This window comes from Ctenopharyngodon idella, chromosome 3, assembly GCF_019924925.1.
Source record: "Ctenopharyngodon idella isolate HZGC_01 chromosome 3, HZGC01, whole genome shotgun sequence".
NCBI classification, from domain to species: Eukaryota; Metazoa; Chordata; class Actinopteri; order Cypriniformes; family Xenocyprididae; genus Ctenopharyngodon; species Ctenopharyngodon idella.
This window is the reverse complement of record NC_067222.1, coordinates 1,856,679-1,874,511: the sequence shown is the minus strand read 5'-3', so window position 1 is coordinate 1,874,511 and position 17,833 is coordinate 1,856,679. Positions and strand designations below refer to the sequence as shown.

The following is a 17,833-nucleotide window of genomic DNA, read 5'->3' as shown; positions in this document are numbered from 1 at the left end:
TGCAGGTGTCCTGCAGGACAAGTCCGAGACCCCCACACCGCCCGCTGTGGACCTCAGCATGTCCCCGTCCTCCCGCAACACCGCCTGCTCTCCGGATCTCTCCAACGGAAACGGCTCAGCTCCCATTTTCCACGGGGTAAGTCGACAACGCTAGGAAAGAGTACAACATGGGTACTCAGAAGAACTTTCAAGTCTAAATATACTAGTACTATTTATGTGAGCAAAAAGTTGGCTTCGTTCACCCAAAAATGAAAATTATGTCATCATTTACAAACCTGTAAAAATGTCTTTGTTCTGTTGAACACAAAGGAAGATATTTGGAAGAATGTGGGAAATTGAACATTTTTGGGGCACCATTGACTTCCATAGTATTTTTTTTCCTACTATGGAAGTCAATGGTGCCCCAAAACTGCCTGATTACAAACTTTCTTCAAAATATCTTCTTTTGTGTTCAGCAGAACAAAGAAATTCATTCAGGTTTGGAACAACTTAAGGGTGAGTAAATTATGACAAAATTTTCATTTCTGGGTGATCTATCCCTTTAAAGTGCATTAAACGCACTGTCCCGTCCCCCACCTCCCCTCACCACGAGACATTCAGATCTGTTACCCTCGCTGACCCAGATGTGGTGTTTCTTATCAAATGCCCCCTGTGTCCCTTCACAAAAGTGTCTCTCTTTCTCTGTCCGTGGGGCTGACGAATGGGGCGTGAGGTTAAATCAGATTTACAGCGAGGTACAGCCACACAGAGCTCTTTCTGCTTAATTCAATTCGCTCAAAATTGAATTGGGACTGAGATGCATGGTTTTCTATGTGCCTATGTGTGTCTCCGATGCCTGCCACCCCTCCTTCAAGCCAATGGATGAACAGTGGCCAGGTCTTAGATGATGGCACCACCGAAAAGCAGAGCAATCAGCCTCATTTTACACCATTTTCCATGCACATTTCTCACATAGCTGAAACCTTCCCAGACAGCACCGACACTGTTGTGCAGTCAAAGTCATCATTGTTTCTCCTCTAATTTACCCTTCCTAAGCATCACTATTACTATTGCTCATACGTAGGGTTAGAAATATGAACACATCCCTAACACTAAGCATTAAGCTTTGCCAATAAGCATGTTTGTGCCACAGACATGAATTATTTCATAGTGATTGTTTTTCGGTATGTTCAGACAACTTTTGTTTAGCAGATGATAGACAAAAGCAAAACAACTAGAAGTAGGGGGAAAATAAAAAATAGGTATTTCAAAATATCACAGCTTTTTACTTCATGATACTGTAAAAATATTGTGATGACAAGAATTAATGATAATAATAATAATAATAATAATAAATATAGCTGCAAAGGGGCCAAGCACAACAGAAGCAAACAAGGAAGCTAGCAGCAGACCAACAATGTCATAATAGACTATGATAGCAACTGAGTCAAAGACACTGCATGTCAATTTTGAAGTTAATCAGACCAACTGTACTGTAGTTAGAGCCAATTTCATGTTTTGTTCAATTACAGCGCCACCAAGTGGCGCAGTCCCACCACTTTTTTATGTGTGTGTCCTCAGAGTGCCCCCATACATAAGCATGTCAAATTTGGTGAAAATATCTAATTTCGTTTAGGAGTTATAGACATTTATGTGTATGAGCACATAAAAAATGACCCACAGCTGACTTTGATTGCATTTTTTTGCCACTTAATATCGAAGATATTAGTGAAAGTTGTTGCACAAACCACAAGGCGAAACCTAGCTTATTTGGTATCGTTGGATTCGGCTAAGGAGATGACTCCCATGAAAATAAGTCAATCAAATCCAAAGTTATAAGCATGTGAATATTTGATTTTACCACTAGGTAGCGCTTGCTCAAAACTTCTCAGACTCCTTTAGGGCATCGTACCGATGACCCATACTGGGTTTCGTAATGATACACTAATGCTTTCATAAAATACAGCATTTCACTACAAAATTCAAAATGGCTGACACCAAATTGGATATCATTCAACTCGGTATGTCGCTCAGAATATAACGAGACTTGATTTTTGGGCAAACTGTTCAGAAGTTATAAGCAAAAATAGCCATTTTTTTGTATCTCCAGACCAGTAGGTGGTGCTGTGCTGAAATGCAGCGTGTAGCCTCAGGTCATGCTTGTGATGACAAAAACCAAGTTTGGTCTGAATACAATAAAGCGTTGCGGAGATACAGCCTTGCGTCTATTTTCCAAAAAGCTACGTAAAATTCATTTGTGCGTTATTCGAGAACAGTTTGACGTATCAACTAGCTTTTTGTCGGCATGTCTGAAGATGAAATGGGTCAATTTTTTTTTAATGAAAATCGGAGCAATGGGCTTGGAGAAGTTCGAAAAAGTTTTTCAAAGAATTCAAAATGGCGGAAAAATGTTCATAACGGAAAATGAATGAAAATGAATTTTGTTTCTAATCCTTATGTTTCAAAAGTTATTAGCATAAACATAAGTGCAACTTTGGACAGCTGGTGGCGCTAGAGGTATTGAGACTCCAAATTTGCTATGGAGACAGTTCAGACCAGCCTCTATTTGTGCCAAATTTCACAACTTTCCCGCAAGCGGTTCTATGGGCTGCCATAGACTTACAGAACGGAAGAAGAAATGGAAAAATAGTAATAATGAGAACGCCAACGGATACAATACTACAATACTAATAATAATAATAATCGCTTCACCTGTGACTGGTCATAAAAAAAAAAAATATACACTTGTTTGTGTTTATATTGTATTTTAAATTAAAACATAAATTAATAAACATTTTAATAACATTTTTTAGTTTAATATTTTACTGCCAGAGGGAAAGCACCCTAAGAGAGCAGTTGTGCAAAATAAAGCTCCATGTATTAGATTCTTTTTTTCATATATTGTTTCATTTATTGATGCTTTGCCATCTCGCTTCTCTCATTAAAGTCTCAAATCTGTGGTTTTGAGCGTGAAGTGCTCAGATCAGCACAGCTGGGGGCAGAAGCACGGGGACGATGAGCTGCCACAACCAGCAAAACGCTCATAAGAGTCTCCTGCTGTGAGGGCGATTACAGAACACGGACCTCCTGTAGCTCCTGTTACTGTCAGTTTAACAACTATTACTAGTTTCGCTGGCCTGCTGTAAAAGAGGCTTGAATTATGTTTGCCTTTTCTCGCTTGGTTCCTGCAGGACTCGGCTCATATCCGTTACGTGGAGGGAGGGGCCACATCTCAAGCGTTCCAGTTCTTCGTGCCCATTGGAGGAGGAGGAGGGCTTCACCTGCCTTCCTCCATGTTCATTCGGCAGCCCAAGGACACACGAGCTTCTCCAGACCTCTCCGCAGATGAACAGCTGGCCTGTCGCTGGAGGAAGGTGAGAAATAGAAGCAGTTTAACGCAGATGCTAAAGTGTATTTTTCACCTCAGTTCATTGCGCATATTTTTTCATGTCACAGTGCCACCTACTTTTTGACTCCTTGCAAGACCTGGTGGATCATGTCAACGACTTCCATGTGAAGCCTGAGAAGGATTCTGGGTACTGTTGCCACTGGGAGGGGTGTGCACGCAAGGGACGGGGATTCAACGCCAGGTGTGTTTACTGCATCCAGCTCTTAAAGACAGATTTAGCTTTATCCCAAATATAATAGGTAATTTACAGTATTATCACAGTATAAATACATTTAAATTAAACATTAAGACATGCTTCGTTGTTCCTAATGACAATCATATTTACATTTTAAACACCAAATTTGCCTTTCAAATTAAAAGATCACAAAGTAACCATGAATATTTAAGAAACTAAAAAGAATCATCCATATTTAACTAAATTAACATTTAAATATACACAAAGAATTTAATAAAAATTAAATTTTTGCAAATAAAAAGAAAGTCAAATGGTCACTATAAAAAAGGGGGGGTGTCTCCCTTGGTTTAAATCACTGTTTGGTGCTCCTTTGGTAGTTGGTGCCTATGCAGGCAGAATACTCTTCATATAGGGACTAACATAAACCATACACTGCAAAAAAGTCGTATTCTTAATGAATATTTTTGTCTTATGAAAGGAGAATATCTACAAAATCTAATTTGACATGTTCTTTTCAGTTTTAAAATACCATATAAGCCAGTTTTAGGTTCCTTGGAAAGGAAAATGTTGCAACTGCAGCCAATTTTAAGTTTTACATAACACGTACCCTTAAGTCTAATGTCTGCCTCATTAGGTACAAGATGCTGATCCACATCCGCACTCACACCAATGAAAAACCTCACCGTTGTCCCACCTGCAACAAGAGCTTCTCCCGACTGGAGAACCTCAAGATTCACAACCGCTCACACACAGGTCAGTACCAAGTAAAGGCATGGATATTAGGGGTGTAATGGTACACAGAAGTCACGGTTCGGTTTTGGGGTCACGGTTCCGTACAATAGGAAAAATGGTCACTTTAGTTTTAGGGTCCACTTCTTACTGTTAACTAACTATTAACTATGACTTTTGCCTCAATAAACCCCTAATTACTGCTTATTAATAGTTAGTAAGATAGTTCAGGTTTAAGTTTAGGTTTTGGGTAGGATTAAGGGATGTAGAATATGGTCATGCAGAATATGGGCATTAATATCTGCTTTATAAGTACTAATAAACAGCCAATATCCTAGTAATAAGCGTGCTAATAAGCAACTAGTTAATAGTGAGAATTGGACCCTAAACTTAAGTGTTACTGGACGAAGGAACAAATTTAATATTTTACTTTGAACAGACAGTACTGCAAATCACAGTTTGTTCCACCTAGCGGCATTTAGTCCCCTAGTTGGTACAGTACAGCCTCCTATAGTGTATTAAGCAGTAAGCAGTAAACAGTATGCACTCTTGCATAGGTCATATTTTTTTACAGGGCTGATTAAAAAAAATGTATGTGGTCACAATCAGCTACAAAACTGAAAAGCATCTTGTGTTATAAAAGTACAAAATAAATAGAATAATGAAAAATAAAACTTGTGAATTAGGAGTGTTACAATTTGCTCCACTTAAATATATATTTAAACATTCAAAGCTTAAGCCCAGTCCTCCTATACTTAATTTTTCGATTTCGCACAGTTGAGTGCGCAAGCCTTTCAAAGAATTCTCCTTTGTCCATGAGCACAGAAAGACACATTTAAAGCGTGCGCACTACCTGGACTTTGTTTTCAAGTGCTCAAGTCATTCGCGTATGCGCTGTTGTTCTTCTGCTCTTTTTCCTGGTGTGGCGGTTAGCAAACATTGTTGCATTACCGCGCACGCATAAACCGAACCGTGGCATCCATCAGGACGAATACATGTACCATTACACCCCTAATGGATAGATACATGAAAATTGCATGTCCTGGCTAACTTGGTGCTTCTATTTCAGGAGAGAAGCCCTACATCTGTCCTTATGAGGGCTGCAACAAGCGCTACTCCAATTCCAGTGACCGGTTCAAACACACACGCACACACTATGTGGACAAGCCCTACTACTGCAAGATGGTGGGCTGCTTGAAACGCTACACGGACCCCAGCTCCTTGAGGAAGCATATCAAGGCTCATGGGCACTTCGTAGCCCAGGATCAGGGAGGTCCGGGTGGAGTGGGCTCCTTGATGAAGCCAGGGCAGATCACTGGGGCGGGGAAAGAGTCTGAGCTGGCTTATGTCAGCGGGGCCCATATCATCATTCCTGGTGCTGCCGCTGCTCTTTTGGGTGGTCACAGTCTGCAGGGTCTTGGAGGCTCCCTCCCCTTGTCCCCCCTCAGTCCCCGCCCCTTGGACTTGAGCACGCTGGGCTGCCCAAGCTCCCCTCCAGCTGGGCTTGGGGGGACGCCCATTTTGTCCTTCAGCGGTTCGCCACTTGGCCTGGCTAAGTCACCCTTGCTGTCTCATACCTTCTCATCTTCCACGCTGGGGTTGCCCATGGTGCCCATTTTGGGCTCGGAGCGCAGGGACCATGGCAAGGGAAAGGCCAGGGGCGAGGAAGGCGAGGACGAGATCCATGGTGGAGTGCTCAACCTGTCTACGGGAGCATCCCATGACCCTCTATCTTGGGTTGTCATCCCCTCTGGCCAGGTGGTGCTGAAGCCAGCTGTGGTCAACTGAGCACCACATTCCAGAAGAACGGCAAAGGGTGGGGGTGGAACAGGGGTCAGAGGTCAGAGGCAAGCCTGTGGGGGGTTTTCAGAAAGCAAATTCAGTTCTGCTCAGAGGTGACGCCCTCTTCTTCAACTTTTAGTGCTACTTCAGTTCTAATTTCTACCTTTCAGACAGACACTGCTACCTGTTTATTGTGGTAATAAGAACAGTATCTTGAAACTAAATTAGCATTACAGTTCAGAAAGTGGCCAAACATTCCACTCCATTTCATTCTTTCTGGCTTATCTTATTACCAGGGGTATCCAATCCTGCTTCTGGAGGGCCATCTTCCTGGAGAGTTTAGCTCCAGTCTGCTCCAACACACCTGCTTAGAAGTTTTGAGTAATCCTGAAGACCTAGATTAACTGTTTTATTATGGTTGGGGCTAAACCAGGGATTGGGCAACTATGGCCCTCGAGGTTCACTGTCCTGCAGAGTTAGTTCCAACCTTAACCAAACACACCTGAACAAACTAATCGAGGATTTACACAAAAAATTACAGGCAGGTGAGTTTGATCAGGGTTGGAGCTAATCTCTGCAGGACAGTGGACCTCAAGGGCTAAAGTTGCCCATCCTTGGTCTAAACCAGAGGTTTCCAAACTCGGTCCTGCAGAGTTTAGCTCCAACCAGCTCCAACACACCAAGTTTCTTGTATGCCTAGTGAGATCTTGATTAGCTGGTTCAGGTGTGTTTAATTGGAGTTGGAGCTGAACTTTGCAGGACAGTGGCCCTCCAGGACCGGGTTTGGAGACCTCTGGTCTAAACTCTGCAGGAAGGTGGCCCTCCAGAAGCAGGATTGGACACCCCAAGTCTTATACACATGGTTTTCCTTTTAATGAGAGCACTGATCTAAACAGCAGACTTGGGAATCTGTGCCCTTGCTTCAAGAGACAATTTCTGTGTATTTATGTGTAAGAGAAACCTTTGGACGACAGTGTACACAACACACTAAAGACACAAATGTATGCTATTATTATTAAGAAACCAACTTTCAAGCCATTCTGTGCATTAAGAAAAGACCTCAAAGCTAAGCAAGCTAGAGATCTTTGAGGCTAAACTCACATGGGTTTGGTCAGGTTTGCAAAGTGGTGTTGAGGGCGTAGGTCAGACGAGAGCAGCTTGTTTACTTGCCGACAATCAGCATCTGTTGTACCCAATCCTTCTCCTGGAATGCCACTTTCCTGCAGAGTCTAACTCCAACACACCAGGCTGGAAGATCTAGTTATCCTGAAAACATTGAGTAGCTGGTTCAGGTGTGTTTAATTAGGGCTAGAGTTAACTCTCCTGCAAGGCGGCCCTCAAGGAGCAGGTTTGTACCCTACTGCTTCAGACTGTCCCAAGTCCCACCTCAGTCAGCAGGCACCCTCTGCATCCCTTGCAAGTGAACTTCCATAGCTCAATGCTACTGCAAGCTATAAGACAAACCTTGCATTTGCTGCTAGCTGGTCACTGCATAGTAAGCATACATCTTTGAATAAAACTAGACAAAGTATGAACGACAATCTGTCCTCTGAGGAGGAGGAAATAGAAAACCTTGGCTAGCTCTATTTTGTTGAATAAGAGAATTGGAGACACAAGGCTCAGACTGACTGAGTTTTAAGGCATACAAGGGCACAAACTCACCCAGCAGTTATGCTAACGCCCCATAGGACATGGCATTGTTGTAAATAGTGCCATCTTCTGGCCATCAATTGTACTGCACACTACTTGCTTTAACGAAGGGCCAGATTTAACAGTATTATCCTGCTTTGCAGTATACAAGCATGGCAGGGTAAAACAAAGGACTTTGGCTGATGCAGTATTGTGGAATGTTTAAAATAACGGTTATCCACAACCCAATGAACACACCGACACTTGCAATACACCAGTTTTGTGTGTATCACAACAGTTAAGGGCCTCCAAAACTTTGCTTTCACAGTTTGCCCCATAATAATTATGCTAAAAATCTGAACGTATACCTAGAGATTGAAGTAGGGACTTAATGATAAAATGCAGAAAGCACTATTCAGGTGGCCAAAAGATAGCATTTTTATTTAAGACCCTTTCATATGACCCACATCAACTTTCTTCGATGAATCGAACTCTGTTGAGCAAAGCGTCAAGTTTATGGTAACTCCTGACGTCATGTTGCACACACGGTGACGCTCCAAGTACTAAAAATTTAACACTTGACCCCATTTGCCTCTGATTTGCCCCAGTTGCATGATGTATAATGTGGTACATCATAAAAATGTAAAACTTTAAACTGATTCTGTACAAATCTAGATACATCAAGTTTGTGTACAACACAATCTTTAATGCATGTCATGACATTCAGAAAATAACCATCATATGTTAGATATTCATATTCTATATGAATACATAACAAAATCAACCTTCTGTGACACTATCTGCAACGTCAAAGTTGCGTATGATGCTTGTTTTGAGAGGTGCATTGAAGTCCTGAAGTGGGTCAAGTGAGAGACTAAATAGTCATTGTCATCCACCATTGATGATCAACCTGTCGCCATCAAGACCTCATTCAGGTTAAAACAACACTCTTGATTAAGTATTCTCTCCTGAACTCAGGCACATGACAGTCTCTGTCCTCTCTGTAAGAGAGATAACATATTTAGAGCATCCTTCAATAATGCCCATTATCCCCCTCATAGATTGCCAGAAAAAAAAAAATCAGTTTTAGAGAACAAACGAATGTAATGTAAAAACATTCCGACTGAAATAATCACACTTCCTTAAAGCATGTACCCCACCCTCCTCTCCAAACCATTTTTACACTCAGTCTTATTACATAATTATTTTGTTTTATTGTTTGTGGAAACTATACAATTAATGCTGTTTTGTTTTACTGACTTTTTTTTTTTTTTTGGACGTGACATTTCCTGATGTTGAAGTTGCTTTATTTCTTCGTTTCTGCTATCGCTACTCTGTGTTCAGCTTTCTCCAGCTGATGAATCAAGAGGAACGAGGGAGAAATGACAGGAGGCGGCGATAGAAAAGATTGCAGGAAGGCTTTAAGTCAAAAACCCTCACATTTAGCCCATAATCATACCATGACGTTTGAGGTGTATATACATCTGTCCTATATAACGGACGTTCAACCAATCAACGTGTCCGTAATGCAATGTCCAACTGAACCTGACCTGAAAAGAGAACTGAAAGGCAGAGCAATTACTGAGCTAAAGAAAAGAGAAATGCACAGAGCAAGACAACAAAGCTCTGGTGCTTCCTCAGTCCCCGCAACAAAAATCTCCATGTCCTGATCGTGCGCCAAGCTTCAAAACTAGGCCACTTTGCAGAGCTTTGACATCATTGTGCATTTAGGAGGAAATGACATGTATATAAACCCTTGCATCTTTCCAACAAGATGGAAATCTCTTTGTCCACCTCCTCCCTCTCCTCATGTTGTTGGCTGGAGAGAGCTGATACTGACACAGACCTGTTAAGGTCTACATCATTGTTCAATATCAGATAAGCTGTTTGAACCTTTAACCCTTTGAGCACTCTGGAAACGGCCTCAGTGTTTCTCACAGGAGACTCCAAAGGCCTTAATAAAATGGTGCGTTCCTGATGACTCCGAATTTACTGCAACTAGAGACTTAAGCAATACGTTTTATGGCAGGGATAAAGTCATAGCTAGATATTCAAATTTAAATTTTAAATGCAGTAAAACAATAAATATATACACGGTACATAAATTAAGCACCATGTTAAAATAAGTAAAAAAAATCAGCTCACACTAAAAGTAAAGAAGTTTGTCTGTTCCTAAAATAAACTAATAATAGGACACAATTCTTGAAGTGACACAGAGATGCACAAAGGGTTAACAAAAAGACTATGGCCTGGAAAGGCCAGTATCCATTTTTATTTTTTCCTTTTTTGCACATTTTGAGATATTTTAATATCAGTATTTTAATTTTTCCAAGTGCCTTTTATTATAGTTGAAATGTAGATGTAATACAGTATATGAAAATAAATAAATAAATAAATATATATATATAAATAAATATATATTTTTCCCAGCATCATGTTCTGAAGCCGAACATGCAGAATTTTAGAGCTGTAAAAGTCTCCAGTTGGTACAACATAGGTGTGTGTGCTCCTGTTTTAGAGGAATTTTATTACGATATTGATAAGGATGTCAATGAAAATAAAAGAAACAAATGTTTAATAAATTTGCATTTGATATATATATATTGTGTTTTGCTGTCTCTTTTTTGCTGAATGTTTGGGGCATTCATGTACAGTGGACTGAAATATTTACAGTATTAACTCAGATCAGGGTTTCACTCGTGACCTTGAATGAGACAAACTATTTTTCTTGGATCTTTTGTTTGCTTTAGTTGAGATGCATCTGACTGATCCTTGTTTGAATAATCGAAATATACATAACATTTTAAATACAACAAATGTAGCTTTTATTATATTATTGCATTAATATGTAATTATTAAATATATTTTTAACACCATTACAGTAATATATGTCAACCAACCAGGAAGAATAATCTAACTTTAATCATTACACCCCCAAATTTCATTAATCACTCGAATGGCAACATGTTGTATATTGCTTCATAATGACAGTATTTATGGTCTGACTCTTACAATAGACCTGCTTAAATTAAAGACAAATGCATAAAGAATTTTTAAGGAATGTTCTGGATTCAAAAAAACTCCATCTGCTGCACACTCACTGTTGATTACCACAGTCAAGCATCATCGCTCAGACTGGAGTATTTACAGTGCACAGCAAAATCCCCAGAGTTAAATCAACTCTGCTCAGAGAACATTTGGTCCCTCTCTGCATAGAGTTAAAATAACACTGAAGCAGAGTTAAAGTTAATGAGATAATATGCTGTTTGTGGAGTTGTTTAATCAGATCTTGAGAGATTTAATGTCTTTTGTCTTCAGTTGAGTTCATCTTAGGCTATGGCTGGAAGTCAGTTGTAGTTCTTGTGTTTCTCTTCAGTGATTCTGGTTGTTAACAGCAGGTGTTCATCACTAACGCTCAAACATCACTTAATCATTTAATTATCTCATTAACTTTAACTCTGCTTCAGTGTTACTTTAACACTATATAGAGAGGGACCATATGTACTCTGAGCAGAGTTGATTTAACTCTGGGGATTTTGCTGTGTAACAGCTGAAGACTATGGCCAAGACATTACACTGGGAAAAAAAAAATAACATACTGTTTCAAAAGTACAGCCACAAGACTTAAATATCATATGCGTTAACATGATAGGTGTAATAAAATCGCTTACTAACCTTGCCTGGCCAGTCTTTCATAGCTGTGAACAGATGGACACAGGATACAAGGACATTTTACTGAAGAAGAATTCACTCAGTAAAGTATTTTAGTCTCATACAGTGAGTTCATTTACCTAGAACTGCAAAATCCAAAATGTTTTGACCTGTAGACTTTAATTGTTGTATTACAGCAAAGATGACTTTTTCTGTTTTTACAGTGTTAAATGACTTTCTTTGGTAATCGACATCAAGCCAGAAATGTTGTTGAATCAGCTCACCTTGTATTGAATCCAGATCATTCCTTTGACCATGAACAGATGGATGAATACATACTTTTATTCAGCAAGGATGCATTAAATTGATCAAAAGTGACAGTAAAGACATTTATAATGTTAGAAAAGATTTCTATCTTAAATAAATGCTGTTCTTTTGAACTTTCTATTCATCAAAGAATCCTGAAAAATTGGTAATAAAACATTGATAATAAAAATAAATGTTTCTTCATCAAATCATCATATTAGAATGATTTCTGAAGGATCATGTGACACTGAAGACCGGAGTAATGATGCTGAAAATTCAGTTTTGATCACAGGAATAAATTAAAATAATTTTTTAATTGTACTAATATTACTGTTTTTACCGTATTTTTGATCAAATAAATGCATCCTTGGTGAGCAGAAGACACTTCTTTCAAAAACAGAAAATATTTCCGACTTTTGAACAGTAGTGTACATTTTTAAATATGTTAAAAAGTTCCATGAGCTCCTGGATGAAGTTCAACAAATCCCTGATCCATAGAACATTCTAGAACTCAAGAACTTTCAAAAAAAATGTCCTTAATTCTGTCACATAATGTCCAGAAAATACTCATCCACTCTGATGGAAAGACTGACATTTCAATGTAGAAAAAGAACAGGCTTTATTGGGGGTCTGGGTCATAATTACAGTGGGAGGACGTGAGGATGGAGATCATGTCTGCTGCTGTTGCTCTGGTGGTTTCGTTTGGTGCTGCTGTTGAATACTGAGTTCCTCATCCAGACGCTCTTTCGCTCGCACCACCTACAAGAGACACAAATACATGATTATGGATTTACTGCTAATTACAGGCTGGATTTTATTAAACTGCTGATTCTAAACATAAATCAGTACGGACAGACTTTACCTTGTTTACAGTTTTGAGAATCGTCTAAGAGTACTAAAAACTGAAAAGTTTGAATTTTTTGTGTACAGATGACAATGTTGTGAAAATGATCCCCGTTCACACGGATCTGCGTAAACTACTAAAAATTGTATTATTCATGCCAGGACAGTAGATGGCGATATCATGCGAATGACGTCACCATTTTCACAAATTCACATTTTTGTATTTTACATGGTATCGAGACAATTAATGGTATAATTTTCAAAAACATGCACTTTGAAACCCGTTTTCAAAAGTTTGCATTTTCAGGCCCCCAAAATGCCATTGTCGTGTGAATGAACAGATTTTTTATCTTTTGGTGCATATTTGTGAAAAAGACCATGAGAACGGCACTTAAATAAATGCAGTTTATTAAATCTAACTGACTTCTCTTTGTATCTCAAGTGTTTGGTTCCTAAATGTCTCTTGAATTTTCGATAGATGAAGCCTGTCCATGTTGGCAGAGGTCTTATTTCACTAGCTTCTACCAAGTGACAGTTAAAACTGCACAAAATACCATAAAGTACACATGTAGGTAGTATTGTCAAAAGTACTGACCACAATACCAAGTCAGTACTGAAATTTTAAAAATGTGATACTTTGAGTGCTGTTGAGCAGATTCATAAACACCTCTGATTGGCCATTGTGTTCATGGCTCATCAGATATGTCTGTGATTGGCTACAATAATCAACACTTCAAAGACATGTTGTAAATAGTCATCAATAGCGCTCTTCACTGAGTGCTTATACAGATACACAAGAGAGCGTTTGAAAACAGGCGTCTATCAGTGGACCAGTCCACTAATAGACGCCTGCTTTCAAACGCTCCCGCTTTCAAATTTACTTCCTTAACTTTTTAAACGCTCCCGTGCGTTGATCATTGTAGCCAAACAGAGACATATCTGTTGAGTGCGTGAACACAATGGCCAATCAGAGGTGTTTATGAATCCACTCAACAGTGCTCAAAGCATCACATTTTTAAAATTTCAGTACCGACTTGGTGTCACGGTCAGTACTTTTGACAACACTACATGTAGGTTAGTTGTATTTTAATTCAATAATTTGCATTTGATCTGATAGCTAAAGATCTAAGCTACCAACATAAAGGTCATGGGATCAAAAGCCATGAGTGACCCTGAACCAAGAGTTTCTTTGACCACTACCCTGCTTTATCACTATTGCGACACGAAAGATGTTAACAAAAATGTCTGGGGAAAAACATTTTGATTGTTTGCCTCATTGCTTACCTTTGATTGAAGATAGAAAGAACCGCCAACAGCTTTGTCATTGACTTTAAATAAATGCTCATAATTCTGAAAAGAAAATGAAACCATATCAAATTAAAACATATTTCATTACAGAATACTGTAATAAGTGCGTCATGTGTGCAGTAGTGTCACATGCTGATCTGGTTTATGATGAAACAGCTTCTTCTTACCTTCTGGATCTCCTCCGGTGTTAATGTGGTGATGTTCAGAATCTGCTGGGCTTCTTGTAAACTCATTCCTGTGAAGCTCGACGCAGCCGCAGAATGTTTGCCCGCTTGACCCCGCGCCTCCGCAGCCGCCTGACTGGCTGCATTCACATTCACACAAGATACTACAGTTATATTTCAGTAGTATTCCTTACATTGGTGATTACTAAGTCATGTTAAGACAATTTAGTATTGGGATAATGCAATGCTGGCATATCTTCAACCACCCATAAATGAAAATCATAATTTATTCATCCTGAAGTTGTTCCAAACCTGTATAAGGCTGAACACGAAAGAAGATATTTTGAAGAATGTCAGTAACCATTGACTTCCATGGTATTTTTTTTCCTACTATTGAAGTCAATGGCTACCGTCAACAGTCCTGTTACTAACTTCAAAATATCTTCTTTGGTGTTCAACAGAAGAAACAAATTCATACAGGTTTGGAACAACATGCTATTAATTATTAATATGATACTGAAATGACTTAAAATATGGAAATAAATGAACATAATGGGGCATTTCTTTGCATCGACCTGCAAATTCTTGACGTAAAGCTCTCGCAAAAGCTCGTCCGACCACCTGAGCGCCCATCACAATGATCTGAGCCAGATATTTGGCCTGTGTGAACACAAAAACACACAAAACAGAACATAAAACATTAGGAAAGGGTCCTAAGATTGCATGCAAGATACCACAATAAAGTCGCAAATATGACTGACACATTCTTATTTCATCATTAAAAAATTAATAAAAGAGTTTCATATTAAACAATGTTTAATAATAACTGAACTAAACAAAATATAATAATGATAATACGTCTTTTAAGCCAACATATTTCTTCATTGCTTCACAAACACCCAGCTTTATTATATCACTTCCGCAGTCATAAAGAGTCATTAATCGATCATACAACCATATTCTGTTCATAAGATAATTTGACATTATTCTTATTATGAAAATGAAATACAAGGTCGTTGCATAAGAGTATCTGATACCGATACCCACTCGATATAATTTCTAGATTAAATACAGAGCTACCGACATAAAATGACCATAATCTGTATATGAATATATGAACATACCATGATGGATCTACGGTGGTGATATTAAATACTTCAACCGAGGACGAATGTTTTCACGTGCAGCTCCATCAAGGTTGATAAAACCGGAGAAGAAAAGCCGCAAACACACACACAACACACACTGACACCTGCTGGCTGGAGGATGTTAAAGGGATAGTTCACCCAAAAAAAAAAAAAAAAAAAGAAAATTCTGTCATCATTTAGGCTACTCATTGACTTCCATAGTATTTTATTTTCCCCATACTATGGAAGTCTATGGGGTCCATCAACTGTTCGATTACCGACATTCTTCAAAATATCTTGAGGGTTGTTCCAAACATGTATGAATTTCTTTCTTCCGCTGAACACAAAAGAAGATATTTTGAAGAATGTCGGTAATCGAACAGTTGATGGACCCCATAGACTTCCATAGTATGGGGAAAATAAAATACTATTGAAGTCAATGTGGCCCATCAACTGTTTGATTACAGACATTCTTCTAAATATCTCCATTAAAGGGATAGTTCACACATAAATGGGTGAACTATCCCTTTAATGGAGGCATACAGTCGTGACGTCATTTCATAGGGCAACCCAGATGACCATGGGCTAAGAAAATACCATCATTTTTATTTAATGACTAAAAAGATTATGATCTATATTTAGATTCTTTAAATACCTCTAATAATTGAACCATTTGTAATACTATGGTGTACTGCTTATACGATAATATAATATTTATTTTAGAGTTTCTTGTATTGAAACTCTCTACATTTCATTATTGCAAATAATAATTTGTGATGTGTTTTCTCAGAAATTCCTTATGGGTTGTTTTAATGGTTTTGTATTTATAATAATTACATTATATCATTACATAATAAATATGATTATGATGATTACCATTATTAAATACAGAACTCATATTTCTTAGCTCTCAAGGTTTTATTCTGAGACATTCCAACAAGACTGATTCCATTCCAAAAGAGAATTGTAAAACATTATTGCCTATAAAGGACTAAAATGAACGCAATTACAAGTGCCATGAAAAAGCATTCCAAAAACATCAGATTGGTAACAAAATTAGCTCACATTTAAAAAACACTTAGCAGACCATTAACATATATCTATTAACATCTACCGTTTATGTGTGAGAACATGGTCACATGTCAAGCACAGGACATCACATGGTACAAGTGCCTTAACATGCATGGTTCCTTTCCTGACATATGTAAACAGGTTCTGTTAAAAAACTAAATTAGTTGTATTGCCTTGTGATAGACCTGATTAGGAGAAAAACCCTCATGAAGTAGATTTGTGTTAATACTGTTCGTGAGGTTGAGCAGAAGGAAACATACAGAGAGGAATATATTCCAGTTTTAAAAAGGAGCATTTTCAACAGTCTCCAGATCATTCAATTAGAGGTAAAGTTTTGTTCCAGACATATTAAAAAATATCTTAACGCTGCAAAGAAAGTGCTTCGCAAAGAGCATGAAAAGTCTCTTGCACCTAAAGGAGGTGACATTTAATCCCACAAATTACCACAATATTAATGTGAAACATACATTTAACCACATTTCAAAAGTCAAATGATGGTATTAAGTGCACATTTCACCAATGAGAACACCCAGAGAGGTTTTGTGTTACAGATCAAGGAAGGCTTGTGCTATCATGCAGTCATCATACAGTCAATAACAGCAGTACAAAACTCATGCCCATCATTAAAAATGACACAGAAAAAACCCTGTCGTACTTCAAATGTGCGTCATGCGTCTGAGATGAACATCTGAGCTATGCGTATGAATGCGTTTATGTGTGAGGAATCATATTTCACCATTAATAACAGATATTAACACTCCAGTTATGAACAATGCTAAAAGAGATGACGGGTCAATTAGCTGGAAGATAGAGGAGTGTGTGAGAGTGAATCAGCAGGCCGTTGGAGGTGAAGCTGATGGGATGAGGAGCATTTAGGAGGTTCAAAGATACATTGGCACCCTGGAATGGCAAGATTAAAATACAGCAGGCACGTCCCATGTCTGCTTTGGCACCCTGACTGGACCGCGAGGCAAGGCTTGTGTGTTAGTCGTCCTGAAACACACACACAGAGACAGGATTTAGAACATTTATGAATCAGTCATGTATGTCATGAATCAGCAGATGTGTGTGTGTGTGTGTTATTGTATGCATGGTTTATGAGGACACAAATGTGTATAATGACATGGGTACTGTGTCCTGTGTCCTCGTAAACCAAATGGCTTAAAAACATACTAAACAGTGTTTTTTTGAAATTCAAAAAATGCAGACAGTTTCCTGTGATGGGTAGGTTTAGTGTAGGGGGATATAATATACAGTTTGTACAGTATAAAAACCATTACATCTATGGAGTGTCCCCGTAAACCATATATACAAGTGTGTGTGTGTGTGTGTGTGTGTGTGTGTGTGTGTGTGTGTGTGTGGGGTTGGTTCTTCACTCACCCACTCTTCTTCATCCACCCCCTCATATGACTCCTGTGGCAGAGGGTCTTCCCTGTTTCCCAACTTAGCCACCATGGCACTGAGCAACTGCAAGAAACATACACACATAAATAAATATAAATAGATTAACGATAGATAGATAGATAGACAGACAGACAGACAGACAGGTAGACAGACAGACGACAGATAGACAGACAGATAGACAGACAGACAGACAGACAAATAGATAGACAGACAGACAGACAGAAGACAGACAGGTAGACAGATAGACAGACAGACA

At 38.8% G+C, this 17,833-nt stretch overlaps 2 protein-coding genes across 4 annotated transcripts in view; one reads left to right on the top strand and one right to left on the bottom strand.

Annotated features, from left to right (window-relative positions):
- Window positions 1-10,302, top strand: part of glis2b (GLIS family zinc finger 2b) — a 47,957-nt gene extending 37,655 nt beyond the window's left edge. The window contains exons 3-7 of the mRNA XM_051889643.1: window positions 6-136; window positions 3,171-3,353; window positions 3,436-3,569; window positions 4,198-4,316; window positions 5,362-10,302. Of these exons, the coding sequence (XP_051745603.1) occupies window positions 6-136; window positions 3,171-3,353; window positions 3,436-3,569; window positions 4,198-4,316; window positions 5,362-6,080 (1,286 nt within the window). The 3' untranslated portion in view covers window positions 6,081-10,302. The remainder of the gene's footprint in view (window positions 1-5; window positions 137-3,170; window positions 3,354-3,435; window positions 3,570-4,197; window positions 4,317-5,361) is intronic.
- Window positions 10,303-12,262: 1,960 nt separating this feature from the next.
- Window positions 12,263-17,833, bottom strand: part of coro7 (coronin 7) — a 165,756-nt gene continuing 160,185 nt past the window's right edge. Inside the window, exons 27-31 of one of the 3 annotated variants that reach the window (XM_051889638.1) lie at window positions 17,554-17,640; window positions 14,551-14,635; window positions 13,979-14,115; window positions 13,788-13,853; window positions 12,263-12,419 (exon numbers count right to left, since the gene is read on the bottom strand). In XM_051889638.1, the coding sequence (XP_051745598.1) occupies window positions 12,330-12,419; window positions 13,788-13,853; window positions 13,979-14,115; window positions 14,551-14,635; window positions 17,554-17,640 (465 nt within the window). In that variant the 3' untranslated portion in view covers window positions 12,263-12,329. Of the gene's footprint in view, window positions 12,420-13,787; window positions 13,854-13,978; window positions 14,116-14,550; window positions 14,636-15,099; window positions 15,250-16,001; window positions 17,167-17,553; window positions 17,641-17,833 lie in introns of those variants that run through there. The other 2 variants (XM_051889637.1, XM_051889636.1) reach the window with 2 other exon arrangements.